Below are 16,941 nucleotides of genomic sequence, written 5' to 3' on the forward strand. Positions count from 1 at the left end.
ATTTTGGGTTTTTTTTTCACCTATTTTCAGATACTAAACTTTTTCTCAGCTCAAAATGTGTGTTGTCTTGTTGTCTGTTTTTCGCTCTACATCCGCTCTAGCTAAGCTCAAGCGTTGACTGGTTAGAGCAGTCATGCGGTACGACATGGACAAGCATGTGAGCGACGTGAATAAACCCAACTGCCGTGAACAAGCCAAGGTTTAGAACATGGCTCAGAAGCTCCTGGAAGCATAAACATTATAATTTATATTTTTTTCATTTATTTATTATTCCCTCGTCTCCTTCATGGCCGCTCGGCTCGCTCTTGTCACTCAAAGTCTCATGGGGGAGGTAGCTCAACTGTGCATGGTCCATGGGCAGGGCAGGACCGGATGTACTTAGCTGCTAAAGGCTAAACTCATGACATGCACCACTGAGCACAGCCCATGGACTTCAATGTTCAGATCCTGGAACTTAGTTGAGTCGTACTTGCTACATCACTTCCTATGGACACATATGGTAGCCCTGTAAAGACATTTAGTTTAAAAAAAATATCCAAATTGTGTCACATTGTGTTATTTACCGTCTAGGATTGTGTTGTCTGTGTCTTGGCCAGTTTTTAAAAAAGTCAAAAATAATTCAAAATTCTGGACTTTACAATGTGCAAACTTTTGAACAGAAGATGTAAGACTAAAGAAGGTCTATACCACAACTAGATTTGAGAGATTTTAATTGGCCATTTGAGTACGACTCCAAGATTTCATCTCAAAACGGCAATTTAAATGAACGCATCAGGCAAATCACAAGTTTAAGTACCATCATTTTCTCTGCCTTATTATGTGGAAAGACCATTCTTGTTCATATTTCAGTCTTGTCTCAAATGGCAATGTTCCTTGACTTGTTTAAAATCTAAACTTTGAACATAATTCTACCGTAAAAACATAAATTACTAAAACTTGTGTCTGTTATACAGTTATAATCTATGGATCATTTTGTCATAATTTGCACATTTGAAATCACAATATTCCTCTAAAATGACTTAATAAAAGAAACAAATCTGCTGACTTCCATGTTAGAAAACTGCATTGCCCAATGGGAGCTGATGTTGTCGTAAACATTATCACAACAAAGAGTCAGCGCCGCTTATGGAAAGCTGCAGATGACACTAGCAAGTATGGGATTTTTTTTTCAGTTATACCAAAATGACTATGCAACTCTGATGAAACCTATGCGTATCACAGATTAAGAAAATAAAATTACAGAACAAAGTAAGTACGTCACAGTGGCCGTGTACCGGTGTCTATGGAGATAAATCAGCAATATGGCGTCTTGAAAATAAGCGATTAAAGATTGCTCAAATATGAATAAATCACTCCAAAAACAACTTCAGGTGAGTAAATGGTGAAGGGAAACAAGTATACCATGGTTAAAAGCTCTGAAAAGTCAATTTTGCAGAATAGGTCTGCTCTAACTCAATCAAATGACAGTACATTTATTTCACTTTCAACTATAGACCCTTAGTATATATCTCTCAGTTTTAAATAACTTTAATTATACACCTGTGCACTTTTCCTATGCTTTGACAGTTCTAATAAAAAGGTTTATATAAGTCTGCAAGATTTTACTAATAACATTAATGAAGGACCTGTACATTAATCTTTTTATGTAACACATTTAAATACAACTTAAGCTGCCCAAAGTGCGTCAACAAAAAACAAATGCACAGAAATATAGCATGCTCATCCATGGCTCAGGTCTGCCCAAAATAATAATAATAATAATAATAATAATAATAATAATAATAATAATAATAATAATAATAATAATAATAATTATTATTATTATTATTATTATTATTATTAATGATTTGATTGACTTATTAATGATTTTCACCATCATTTTCTAATCATCTATCTGTTCAGTTTTATTGCATGTGATCATAGACTGTATATATAAATGGACATACTTAACCTGCTAGCTGCCGCGTTCCAAATAGGAAGTGAGAATGGGCATGTCATTGACTCGCCCCTCTCTCTGTAACAGCTGCTGTCAGGTCATTTTGGGCTTAAAATGTTCGTATTAACCTGCTCCACATGATCCTGTTTTTTTTTTCCCACTATTGTGTCCGTAAATTAAGATGTGAACATTAATTAATTAATTAATAACAAATTCCAGATATGGAACTTAGCTCCAAATTCGCCCCTATAACTGCTTGCCTCGATGAGCTTCATTTGACTGGAGCTGAACGCTGTGAGTGACTTGCTTAGTCCACTTCTTTATACAGTCTTTGTGTTTATTTCATGTTAATTTGTTGCTTATAAATATCCTCTGCCTTTTTTGTTTTTTGGTAGTGTTTTAATCACAATTTCTCATAGTCTTCACACTAAAGTCAAACATATCAAAATTCACATACTAATGCATAACAAAACTAGTATCGAAACTAGATACTAAAAAATATTAAAGAGGACAACCAGTTTTATATTAGCTTAATAAAAACTAGTGACCACATAGTAATTATTGTTTTGTGTTGAATTTTTTTCTGTTGTCTAAATAGAACCAATCAGGAGTGAGGCTGTTGAAAGTAACGTTCCTTCTTGCCCACACCGCTGGTTTAGCAGGGGGTGGGTGCTTAGCAACGCTGTCAATCAAACCTGTTGCTAACGCTAGCAGGAGTGACCTCTGGGAAAGAAGTCAGCTGATTTGTCTGTAATTAATGTTAATATCTTCAGTAACAGACACAATAGCAAAATAAAAATACCATGATCATGTAGAGCTGGTTAATACGAACATTTTAAGACCAAAATGACGAGTCTGACAGCAGCAGTTACAGAGAGAGGGACGACAGTTTTCTAAAGTAATGTCAATGGAGCCGGAGGTGGGCGCATGAACACCTCCTATTTGAAATGCAGCGGCTAGCAGGTTAGCTATGTCCATTTGTATTTATATATGGTATCAAGCAAATTTCTTAGTATCGAAATTTTTGTATCATGACACTACTTCACACTGTGGTAACCGTGTCAATATCTTACAAGTAGCAGACCCTTGGAGAGATACCATTTTGAAAACCACACTGCAGACAAACTGATTTCACACAGTTCATCTCATCCATATTTAAGGCTGAACACTCACCATTCAAAAGCAGTCTGCCTCTTGGAGTGGTTGCCCATGGAGACAGGTGGATGGTTAGGGTCTCCTTGCACGACTCCTACCCCGGGTACTCCGGGTACAACAGACACACTCTGCACAACAGTGGCACCAGGAACTCCAGGTACTCCGGGTATACCAGGTACCACTGGACCCCTAGTTTGGCCCACCCCATCATGGAACGAGGACGAGTTATCCGGTCTGGGCGAGGGCACTGAAGAGACACAAACATCAAATGGATTTTAAACTAATAATTAAAATAAATGAAAATAAGATCTTTTTGAATAATAACTATATACTTACACTTATACTACACATACTTAAAGGTGCTATACTTGATTTTTACTGCATGAAAAACAAAACTAGTTTATTTTAAAGGTACAGTATGTAACTTTCTGGAGGTGGCACGTCACATGCTGATTACATGGAAATAGATTAAAACCATATCAAGGACAAATAAGTCACAGTAAGAATGCATGTCTTTCAATGTTTTTCAAAACTAACTGAAACAACATGCTTTTATTTTAGTCTATTTTCGGGCTAAAAAGTTACATACTGTGGCTTTAAACTGTTTGCAGAGGTCCAAACGTATTAGTCACTTTCATAACCAATTCCTAGCATTCAAATTTTTCACCACAATGAGTTTATAAGGGTTTTCTCAACTTTAAGAGGCCAGAGCGAAGTTTTGCTGTTTCGGTAATGCTAACAACAAGTAGAACAACAAGTAGCATGCAACTGTGCACCAGCTTCCTGGTTTGCGGACAATAAAAATGCTTTATAATTAGATGCTGACAGCACACAGTGATCTCATTTCTACTTTAAGAGCAATTTTTACAATATATCTGTCTGAATAATGCAATAGATTATTCACACTGCTGCACCTGGTCTCCTATCCCAGTACTAACTAGGCCAATCCTTGCTTAGCTTCCAAACTGAGATGAGATTGGGAATTGTCAATTTGATACAGTGCTACATGAGACATTATAGGCCAAATATGGGTCAACTCCATCATAAAGGTTCCACAATACTATAATTACAATACTAATAATTTCTTTGTGAGTAAAACACACCAGTTCAGTTGAATTATTGTAAATCTATCATAATAACATTTGTGGATAAATTGGGGGCTTTAACTTCTACTTTCATGTTGCTGAACAAGAGGAGTGATTTCCTTTTTACAATCAGCAAAAGAAAATTCAAAAATGACTGTCATTACATTTTCAAAGAACTCTGCAAATGAAATGCAGAGCTGTTGAACACTATGGCACAAATCAGGTAACAAAGTCAGTTGTTTCAGTATTTTTCTAAAAGGACTCAAGAGCCAACGATCCGTCTGACCCACTGTGAGCCAAGAGCACACTTCAAACAAAGGAGAGCGAACAAGTGGGTATTGAAAATAAATGTGGAAAAAAAAAGATGAAAGAATATAGCCCCACTGGGATCGCAATTGCCAATCTTGAAACGAGCCAGTTTTCCCACAGATTTCTACATAGACTACGAAGACATTGGCAATGCTTCAAATGTTCTTAAAGTCTGGGCATATAATTTTTAGCCAAGAATTTGACTAAAATCAACTAGTTTTCTATTGCACTGAAAAACATGTCTCCTTACTAAGAGTAGGCTTGCATCTCCATAAACCTGACTCATTTCTCCCCCTAAATATTTATTCAGAACAGTGGCAAAAACATAGCAAAAGAAAAATACTATGTTTGCTCTTCTTGCTATGGCTTCTTCAATTCAAAGCTAAAGAAGCTGCTTGGACGAGTGGGGAAACGTCTTCACTCTGAAACTTTTGTCCAGTTGAGAGAAGTGATTTTTTTTCTTTTGCTATGGATCATACCCGGACGACTGAGGGACTATGCAGACATTTTTTATTTTGTTTTTTTAACAATGAAATATACAGTTTAGTTATTTAGTGTTTCTTCAAATGCACATGCTCAGAAAATTGCACAAAATATGAGAACATAGAAATGGAAATATCACCAGCCATATACGTGTACAAATAAAATTAAATGAAATAAAAATAATTCCCATCCCAACCCATCTCAACCCGATATTTAGAGCAGATACATAACACCACCAATTAAATAATCACAATCATAGAATTCACAAAAGACAGGTACTGGCACACCTGCAAATCTGAAAAAAAATAATAATAGTAAAGCATTGCCCTATTTGGAAAAATCTGTCTGTACTTAAGTACAGTACTTTACTACTTGTACTTCGTTACCTTCCACGACTGCACAAGACACACAAGAAAAACACTTACAGACAAAATTACGGACATGACAATTGCGAAAGAAATGAGTACAAGGTAGGTTATATTTGGAAGACTGGCAAAAGTGTGTATAGATCCTTGATTTGTTTGATAACACTATCGTACCAAGTCAGAGTCAGAGACAGATGGAGGAAATAAGTGTTTTTTTTGGTTAACGGGCTTTGGGAAGAGGCAGATACAAATTTAAATGGACATCTAAAGAGGCACCAGAGCTTAAAATGTGTTGAGAACAGCTTGATTATTGCCGTTCAAAGAGGGTTTTGTAGGTATTGAAGACAAAGTTAAGGCTGAAATAAATGATCCTCAACAAGACAAAAGTTCCAATTTGCACCACTTTGCAGGAGACAGTGTGAAGTTTGTGAATGTGAGCTGCCCAATAGAATGACTGAAAAGTGGGCAAAGTGTTCCACTCAATCTACAACTTTACAACAATGATTTTTGAACTTTCGGTGGTTCCCCATAGGCCAGTCAAAGTTTAAAGTTCGATATGTTGCTCAAGTAAATTTAGACGACAAACGATAGTATTGGAAAGAAAACATAAGGCAAAATTATCCCCCCCACAAAAAACAGTTCTAAATGTACAATATTGTTTTAAAAAGATAAACTACAAAAAATAACTGACTATATACAATGAGTCACAGAAGTTGAGGATTCAATCTTCTACAGCTCAAATCTCATTGTAGTACAGATAAAATAAACCAAATATTCCCAGTAGTACAAACAAAAAGTACACACATTAAATATATTCATATATTCAAGAATAAGCCAATATAATACTTCTCGTGACAGGCCTAGTTCCCATCCCATTAAAAGCCAAAATAGTCTTGTCCAATGAATAAGAAAAAATGTTTTGGCAGAAAAAGAGAAATCGACTGGAATAACAAAGGCGACAGGGGGCAGCCTTGACGCGGTCCGTGACTAAGAGTAAAATGGTCAGAGAAAATATCATTGTTATGGAGACTAGCTTTAGGAGAGGAGTAAAGGAGGCGAATCCAAGAAACAAATCTATTACCAAATCCGAATTTAAACAATACTGCAAACAGGTACTCCCACTCCACCCGATCAAAAGCTTTCAAGAGAATCAGATGAATGTGTACAGGTGTTTAATTATAACTGACGCCCTTTTATGAAGCCATTTTGCTTGTTAGAAATAATCAAAAGAAGTACATTCTCCAAATGGGAAGCATTTACTTTTGCCAACACCTTTACATTTGATTTAGCAATGATAAAGGTCTGTAAGAACCACATAATGTAATAGCAGCTTGCGTAAGTGTTAGTGGTAAAACACCTGCTGTAGTGATTCATTAAACATAGCCAAAAGCAACGCTGCCAATTTTTCAATGAATTTCTTGTCGAATTCGATCGGAAACCCATCAGGATCGAGGGCTTTATTAGATTGCATAGCTTTAACTGAATTAGTCACTTCAACAAGGGAGAGTGGAGAGTCCATGTGTTTAGCAGTGTCAGGATCAATAACAGGAATACAAAGACCTTGAAGAAAGTCATTCATTTTAGTACTGTCTCAAGGAAACTCAGATTTGAATGGTGAAAATAAAATTACTTAAAAGTACCATTCATTACAATAGCATCTGTAATAACAGCGTCTGGAGTATTTTTAAATCTAAGTATCACACGAAAAGCAGCCTGATGTCGTAACTGGCGAGCCAAACGACGACTGGCCTCGTCATTATATTCAGAATATGTACCATGCCACTGCAGTTTATATTTTTAAACAATATTGTACATTTAGAATAGTTTGAGGAGATAATTTTGCCTTATGGACTGATTTCAATATTATCGTTTATCATCTGTATTTCCTTCAGCAATATATTGAACTTTGAACTTTGATAGGCCTATGGGGAACCACCTAGCGCTCGAAAATCATTGTTGGAAAGTTGTAGATTGAGTGGAAACTTTGACGAGTTTTCAGTCTCCTGAAAATTGGAACTTTTGCCTCAAGTGTCTCCTATAACAAAACATATGAAAAAATGTCACTCTGATTAAACTAAAGACACTCATCAGTTGAAATAGAAATAAAGTCACAAAACATGTACTTCACATCTGGGAAGTAAACAAAAAATCTAATAGTAATGGTGCATGAGCAGATATTGTTTTACTCAAATAGAGAAGAAACCACAGATGAATTTAAAGCTCTATCAATAAAAATAAAAATATATATCCATGGAGAATGTTCCGAAGTATGGTTTTAACTTTCTATTTCCATGGAATCGTGCCACCTCCATTAAGGTTTGTGGTGCTACTTTAATTACATTTTTGAGGCACAGATGTCACTAGGAACAGCTCTTTTCTGAATAGTGTAGGACTGATAACCACTGCTAATTTAAGAGGAATAAGAGTTTGAGCATTAAAAGAGGTGTATTTTACTTCTATGGGGTATTAACTGCTAACGCATAACATATTTAGATCACCATGTTTCCTTTTATTGTTTTGAAAATGCTATATTCACTGAAAACAATGTATTAACATGTTTTGTAAGTTTCACTTTTGTTTTTGACGCTCTGAATCCCCCTCCCTTCTGCTATCAGTGCAAACTTCCCTTTCTGAGTGCTATCACAACACAATCTGCCCACTAATGAAACCACTGCACATCGCATCAGGTTTGTGAAGTTGTAGCGTACACTTTTGTTTCATATTTTGTATATTTATGGGAAATTGTCATGTGGGAGCATGGGTCACATAGGCGATGATGTGGGCGGAGCATTGGACAGAATCTTACAGCTAACAATAAGGAGGTTTTGAATAGGCCCCTGGAGAAATCACTAAATTATTCAAACATGCATGGATGACATCTAAAACCTCTTCAGGCATGTTTTTGATGAGGACCAACGTTATAACATGGCAGAAAGCTAAATAAAATCACTCTTGCATAATACCCCCTTTTTAAGTAGTCACTAAGCCTGAATCTTTCATAATAATTTGTAATTTGTAGTTATAAGTATCATCAGTTGTAATTGAGTTTACTCATCTTTATCACATTAATGCTTTGTCTGCTGGCTTGCTTTGCTTGTATTATTTTACCATTTGCATCTTTGAGTGTTTCAACAAGTATTATATAAATAAAACCTGCTATTAATAATATGAATGAATGTGAGAGTAGCCGAAAATGAAGCTAGCAGGTATAGGGGCGAATATGTAGCCAAGTTCCATATTAGGAATTCTGACCGCAAGTATCATAGCAACCATAGAAGGTAACGCACATTTCTGTCTGCACTACTGGTTTAGCAAGGAGCGGGCACTTAGCAACACTGTCAATCAAATCCGTTGCTAACGATAGTGGTGAGTGACCTCGGGGAAAGAAGGCACTGAATTTATCTGTTATTAATGTTCATATCTTGTTTTATGGAAAAAAAAATAGTGAAATAAAAACACCAGGATTATGTAGAGTGGCTTAATATGAACATTTTATGGTGAGAATGACGAGGTTCACTGCAGCAGTTACAGAGAGAGGGGCGGCAGTAGTGAATTGGAGCCAGTTGATGGTGCCGGAAATTCGCTCATGATCACGTCCTATTTGGTATGCGGCGGCTAGCAAGTTAGCTATATCCATTTCTATATACAGTCTATGGTTAAAACACCCCTCCCCGAACCGCCACCTTAACGTGGTGGAGGGGTTTGAGCACCCGAATGATCCTGGGAGCTATGTTGTCGGGGGCTTCATGCCCCTGGTAGGGTCACCCATGGCAAACAGGTCCTGGGAGACGGGTCTGACTAAGAGCAGTTTAGAAGCCCCCATGAAGACAGAAACAACAAGGCAAGGTGAGACTAAGAATGCGCACGTGATCTGAGACTGTGCGAGCAGGCGAGACTGTGCAGATCTAAAATGGCGGCACCCTGCTGCTAGAGTTTAGACCAAACAAAAGTTATTCTCTACTTGGAACTTTATTTTTGCGTATATTTTCTTTTTCTCTCTTTTTCTATCTCAACTCGTGCAATATAACCACAACCCTGGAATCGCTTGAGGAATATATCGACGACTGTTTCACCTGACTGTGCATCAATATGAACCCGGATTTAACTACCTCCGTCAACAACTCCACTCCCAGTAATGAAAAAAAGAGACTGCGTATGGCTTCAACACCTGACTCAGGCACTACCCACACAAACAATCCATCTGACCCCTCATGCTGCGCAGACATCACCGTCATTCTCAGCTCAATTGACACCAAACTCACCGCAATGGACAATAGAATAGCACTTATCGAACTTTTGCACCAAGAATTCTCCGCACTCCGACACAGCCTGGAATTCAGTCAGGGACAGATACAAACACTCACCGAAGAAAATAAATCACTGAAAAAATCAGTCAGCACACTCACTACACAGGTTACAACAATAGCAACAGAAAATAAAGCAATGAAAGAAACCATACTGGACTTACAGTCGCGCAGCATGAGGGACAACCTGGTATTCACCGGCATCCCGGAGCAACCCACAGAAGACGCAGAGAAACTAGTCAAAGACTTCATCACAACACAACTCAAACTCCCAGCTGCTACAGTAAATGCCATCACATTTCACCACGTGCACCATATGGGACCAAAAAACACCACACCGGACAATAAACGACCCCGGCCAATCGTGGCCAAATTCAAACATTACAAACAAAAACAACAGGTACAGAATCAAGGAAGACAACTGAAAGGAACGAATTATGGACTGAACGAGCAATACCCAAAAGAAATAATGCAATGCCGCCAAAAACTTTATCCGATCCGCAAGGACATGATTCAACAAGGAAAGAAAGCAATCATTGTTTTGGACAAACTTTATATAAATGAACAACTATACCGGAATGCAGAAATAACCCCTTGGCTCTACTAAACTTTCAAATACAGTAACCTCTCCATAACTCAACAACACACAGAACCTACAGACACACATACATACATCCTTCTTTCCCTCACGCATACACAGACATGCGCACACGCACGCACACACACACATATACGGACACACACACACGCACGCATTCACACGTGCACCCTCTTTCTCTTGCTCGCTCTCTCACTCTCTCTCTCTCATATACAAAACTGATTCACAAAACCGAGGTCTCAACCAATTACTTTAGACCTACAGAACTGCACTAGTCTCCCCACCCCCAGTTAATAACTCTATCCAATGGCTCTGGACTATGACTCTCCCTTTTATCTTTATTCATTCTCTTTCTCTTTCCTAGACTTGCACTCACTTTCAGACATACATATACTGCCATGCCTCTTCTTTCTTTTCGTCAACCCCCTATCCAATTTTGTTTATTTTATATTCACTTCTTATTTTCAAGTTTCAACATTTTTTTCTTGTTATCAGTTTATTCAAATGATGCATTTACTGTCTGTTCTGTCATGGTTTTGCACACCTAACACAAACACATGTGCATACAGACACCAAACACATTAACATTTGTTTCTTGGAATGTGCGTGGTATTCGCACACAGGCGAAAAAGAAAAAAAATTCAGCAAACTCCATAAACTAAAACCAGACATGTCTTCTACAAGAAACTCACTTATCAAATGTAGATCTTGATCAATTACAATTTCAAGAATTTAACAGTATATATTCATCTACATACAACAGCAGACAACGAGGAGTATCAATCTTAATACACAACAAACTTATGTTTAACCATTTCTTGACAATAACTGACCCTGAGGGACGGTACGTCATCATCAATGGCACCATGTCCTACAATAAATTTACAATAGTTAATATATACGGACCTAACACCGATGACCCCTCATTTTTTCACTGTATATTTTCAAAGCTAAACGAAGCCTCAAATATAATTATCGCTGGAGACTTCAACACAGTACTGGATTCGAACATTGACCGCTCACACATCTCAGGACATAACAGACACTGGCATTCCACGGACACAATAAAACAATACATGACAGAGTTTGGACTTGGTGATTGTTGGAGATTGTCACACCCACACAAAAGACAATACACACACTCTTCTGCGGTACATCATTCCTCCTCATGAATTGACTATATCCTCATAAGCAATATTCTCTTGTCTAATATAAAAGAAAGCACAATTCTCCCCATCTCAATTAGCGACCATGCACCAGTCAGTCTAACACTACAATTTCATTACTACACCAAACCTTCCTTGAGATGACACCTCAATCTTTCACTACTCAAAGACCCAGCATTCAATATGATGGTAGAGAGGGAGTGGGCATTCTTCATGGAACTGAATGACTCCCTGGAGACCACTGCAATAACACTCTGGGAAACCAGTAAAGCATATTTAAGAGGGAAAATTATTTCATATTCAACCTACAAAAAGAAAAAAACAAATAGAATTAGAACAACAATTACATCAAAAGATAATAACATTGACAGAAAACGGAAATATACTTGAATTAAGAAACACACAACTACAATTAGACAAAATTTTACAGGAAAAAAACAACTTTATTATGCAACAACTCCAATATGAACTTATTGAAAAACATAATATATCTGGTAAATATCTTGCAAACTTACTTCAAAGAAAAAAAGACAAATCAATAATTCCATCAATACAGACCTTTGAAAATCAAATCACTCATGATCCACAAGAAATCAATAACATATTCCGTATGTTCTACAAGAACTTATATTCATCAGAAACAGAATCCAAACCAACAGAAATAAAAATCATTTTTCCAAAACATAAACCTACCACAATTACCCTCCGATATGGCTGAATTCTTAGATGCACCATTATCACTGCAAGATCTCCATAAAGCTCTCCTTCAGATGCCCAACAACAAAGCCCCCAGTCCCGACTTTTGGACTTTACTATCACCACTTTTCACCCACACAGTGACTGAAATAAAAAATACATCCCAAATTACTCTGCATATGAATACAGCAGCTATAACAATATTACTTAAACCAGACAAAGACCCAACCTACCAGTTATAGACCCCTTTCATTACTTAATACAGATTTAAAAATCATTACAAACGCACTTGCCCTCCGACTAGAAAAAGTTACACCACTGTTAATTCACCCCGACCAAACAGGATTTATCAAAAGTGGAAACTCTTCAGACAACCTTCGTAGATTATTCAACCTCATCAGTATCCCTCAACAATCAAATATCAGGACAATTATAACCTCATTAGATGCAGAAAAAGCTTTTGATAAGGTAAACTGGACAATTCTTTTCCACACACTCCATCAATTTGGCTTCGGGGAGTCATTTATCCACTGGATTAAGACACTCTATACCTCACCTAGAGCCACAGTCACAACTAATGGTATCACTTCACCCGCGTTCACACTGCACAGGGGCACTAGACAAGGATGCCCGCTCACTCCCTCGCTGTTCGCCTTATTCATTGAACCTCTTGCAGTAGCAATACGCCAAAATAACAGCATACAAGGAATATACGTCACGGATACACATAAAAAAAATCAGCCTATATGCAGATGATATTCTACTGTACCTACAAACACCACAGCAATCATTACACGAAACTTTCAAAATTATAAATACATTCTCATCATATCAGACTACACTATCAACTGGAACAAATCAACAATACTCCCTCTCTCAGATGAAAGAGGAAGTTCTGCAGCTCAGGATTCATTCCCTGGTATGCACATAGGTAACATTAAGTATTTAGGCATTAACATTTCCCCCAGGCTGTCAGAGATGTTCTCGCTTAATCATAATCCTCTGCTCAAAACAATAGAAGACGACCTTGGACGATGGACAAACTTACCACTTTCACTAATGGGACGAATAGCATCAGTTAAAATGAAAATCCTCCCCAAATTGAACTACCTATTTGCGAACATCCCAGTTACACCTCCGGACAAATGGTTTCAGACACTAGACTCATTAATGATACACTTTTATTGGAAGAAGAGAAAAGCAAAAATCAAACTCTCAACATTACAAAAAAACAAAGCACAAGGCGGCCTCAAAGCACCAAATTTCATCCACTATCACTTGGCAAATCAACTACAATATCTAGTTAAGTGGACAGGACAAACATACAATAATAGCACATGGATTTCTTTGGAACAGTCATACTTCAAAAATCTTTCTTTGGCAGACATACCTTCAATGAATACTACTCTCAAAAAACATAACTGCTTCAAGAACACAGTCATTTCAACAACTCTGACAGCCTGGTGGAAAGCTTTAAAAGTAACCAATTCTTCCACGACACCTTGTAAATACACCCCCATCTGGCACAACCCTGACAACTTATGGAACAGTTCGAAATCAACAACAATAATCGCTTTCAATACTTACAAATCAAATCCATTTTCCAAAGCAAGATTAATATAACTAATAATACCCTGGATCCCCCTCAACTATTAGAAAACATAAAGAATATCAAGAAACCAAAGAAACTAATTTCTAAACTATACAAACTTATCCATTTAGACAACATAATACATGTACCACAACTCAAATGGAACACAGATAGAGATACACCATCTACATATGAACTCTGGACAGAAATTTGCAAAAATACGTTCTCAATAACATCCAACACTAATCTACAACTTATCCAATACAAAGTTATCCACAGGACACACATCACCCAACACAAGAAATACAAAATGGGACTAACAGACACAGACACCTGTTCACAATGCACCATGGGAGTCACAGACACTTATTTACATGCACTCTGGGAATATACACCAGTTTCCTGTTGTTTTGTTTTTGTTTCCTGTTGTTTTGTTTTTGTGTGTTGGCAGCACGGTGGCTGAGTGGCAACACTCATGCCTCACAGCAAGAGGGTTTGGTTGGATCCCCGGGTCGTCCAGGCCTTTCTGTGTGAAGTTTTTCATGTTTCTCCCCGTGTCTGGATGGGTTTCCTCCGGGTACTCCGGTTTCCCCCATCAACCAAAACATGAACACCCTTCGAGACAACTGTTGTTGTGATTTTGGGCGTTACAAAAATAAATGAATTGAATTGAATTGAACCAGTTCAGGTTTTTTGGAACACAGTTACACACAAACTCACAGACATACTGAGCTGCAGAATTCCTCCCTCCCCATCTCTATGTTTACTTGGCATTATTATAACTTTCACCATACCACCTAAATATAAAAACAGTTTGTTGACATCTCTAACTATCCCCAAGAAAATAATTCTACAAAACTGGAAATCAAAACACTCAATAAACAACACTGGTCTAACTCTCTCATCCATCACATTTCAACCTCTCAAATGACAGCATACTTTGAGGATGACATACCGTCTTTCATGGGAACCTGGACACCATTCATAAACCACTTTAATATTGTTTTCAATCAGTCATCAATATCAACAACATAAACTCCACCATTAGACTATTATAACACCATTAACATAATTAATTAATGAGAACGCCACACACATTCCTATACACACCCCCATTCGTACAAAGACACATACACACACGCCGCACACACATACACACACACACACACGACATTATCTAAACTATATTACAATAATTGCATGCAATCATACCACCACTACCGTTGTATACCATTAATATTGTTGTGTTATTGTTTTCATTATATGTACAGGTTTCTAGTATTGCTGTGACTGTCATTATTATTGTCATTATTATTCCCTTATTCATTAACTAATTTATTTATTGAATTATTTTGTGGTTCTGATGGAGATAAATAAATTAATGAATATAAACACACATATTAAATATTAAAATAAATAACATGAATTCTTAAATATATATATATTCTTAAATTCTTAAATATATATATATATATATATATATATATATATATATATATATATATATATATATATATATATATATAAATACACAATAATTATTATTATTATTAATACTAAATTAATTATTAATCGATAATAACAATAATAATTAACAACAAATACATAAAAAGATTAGGGCTAGCAAGGAATGGGTCCATTCCTAGGGGGTACTGCCCCTTGAGTGCGGGCTCACCAAGACCTTGCCTCTTTTAATGCATTGTACAGGACACGCACACACACACATCATACATTTCAACCTAAATAACCAATACCTCCATTAGGACCACAAAACAAATATTGAGCAATATTGACCAGCATCATTGATCACTGAGTATGACAGCAATAATAAAACCTGTTATTGTTATTTTCACTATTATTATTATTATTAGTATTATTTTTTTCTCTCTCCTCAGTTAGTATTATTATTATTATTTTTTTTTTTTCTTTCCTCCACACAAACACTCACACACATATTTACAAAGAAAACCAAGACAGATACACAGATACACACACCAAATGCCAAACCCTTCTCTGTATATAGTAAGCTGAAAATATTGTATGTAATATTTTCTCTGTCACTGGGTGTTCTTCAATAAAAAAAAAACAATAAAATAAAATAAATAAAAAAAGAAACAACAAGGCAAGCTATGTCGCCCGGACTGGCGTTACTGGGGCCCCACCCAGGAGCCAGGCCTGGGGTGGGTGCTCGGCAGCAAGCACCTGATGGCCGGGCCTTTCCCCACGGGCCCTGGCCCGAAGGAACGACGTGGGGCCGTCCTCCCGTGGACCCACCACCTGCGGGAGGAGGCACGAGGGGCGGGTGCAGAGAGATCTGGGCGGCAGTCGAAGGCGGGGACCTCGATGACCGGATCTCCGGACATGGAGACTAGCTCTGTGGACATGGAACGTCACCTCGCTGGGGGAAGAAGGAGCCTGAGCTTGTGCGGGAGGTTACCGACTAGATATAGTCGGCCTCACCTCCACGCACAGCTTGGGCTCTGGAACCCAACTCCTTGAGAGGGGTTGGACTCTCCATTTCTCTGGCGTTGCCCACAGGGAGCAGCGGCGAGTTGGTGTGGGCTTGCTCATTGCCCCACAGCTCAGCCGCCACGTGTTGGAGTTCACCCCAGTGAACGAAAGGGTTGCGTCCCTGCGCCTTCGGGTCGGGAACAGGACTCTTACTGTTGTGTCGACCGACGGGCCAAACAGCAGTGTGGAGTACCAGGCCTTCTTGGAGTCCCTGGGAGGGGTACTAGATAGTGCACCAACTGGGGACTCCGTTGTTCTCCTGGGGGACTTCAATGCCCATGTGGGTAATGACAGTGACACTTGGAGGGGCGTGATTGGGAGGAATGGCCTCCCCGATCTGAACCCGAGTGGTGTTTTGTTATTGGACTTCTGTGCTAGTCACCGTTTGTCCATAACAAACACCATGTTCGAGCACAAGGGTGTCCATCGGTGCACGTGGCACCAGGACACTCTAGGTCGGAGGTTGATGATCGACTTTGTTGTCGTGTCATCTGATATCCAACTGCGTGTCTTGGACACTCGGGTGAAGAGAGGGGCTGAGCTGTCAACTGATCACCACCTGGTGGTGAGTTGGATCCGCTGGCGGAGAAGGAAGCCGGACAGACCTGGCAGGCTCAAGCGCATCGTGAGGGTCTGCTGAGAACGTCAGAGGGCTGAGCCCTCTGTCAGAGGGGTCTTCAACTCACACCTCTGGGAGAGCTTCTCCCTGATCCCGGGGGAGGCTGGGGACATGGACTCTGAG

At 38.3% G+C, this 16,941-nt stretch overlaps 1 protein-coding gene across 1 annotated transcript in view; it reads right to left on the reverse strand.

Moving 5' to 3' along the window:
- cdkl5 (cyclin-dependent kinase-like 5) overlaps positions 1–16,941 on the reverse strand; it is a 78,642-nt gene that overhangs the window by 6,473 nt on the left and 55,228 nt on the right. The window contains exons 17-18 of the mRNA XM_055232569.1: positions 3,264–3,338; positions 3,110–3,182 (exon numbers count right to left, since the gene is read on the reverse strand). Coding sequence (XP_055088544.1) covers positions 3,110–3,182; positions 3,264–3,338 — 148 coding nt within the window. The remainder of the gene's footprint in view (positions 1–3,109; positions 3,183–3,263; positions 3,339–16,941) is intronic.

The sequence above is a fragment of the Periophthalmus magnuspinnatus genome, chromosome 3 (assembly GCF_009829125.3).
Source record: "Periophthalmus magnuspinnatus isolate fPerMag1 chromosome 3, fPerMag1.2.pri, whole genome shotgun sequence".
Classification (NCBI taxonomy): domain Eukaryota; kingdom Metazoa; phylum Chordata; class Actinopteri; order Gobiiformes; family Gobiidae; genus Periophthalmus; species Periophthalmus magnuspinnatus.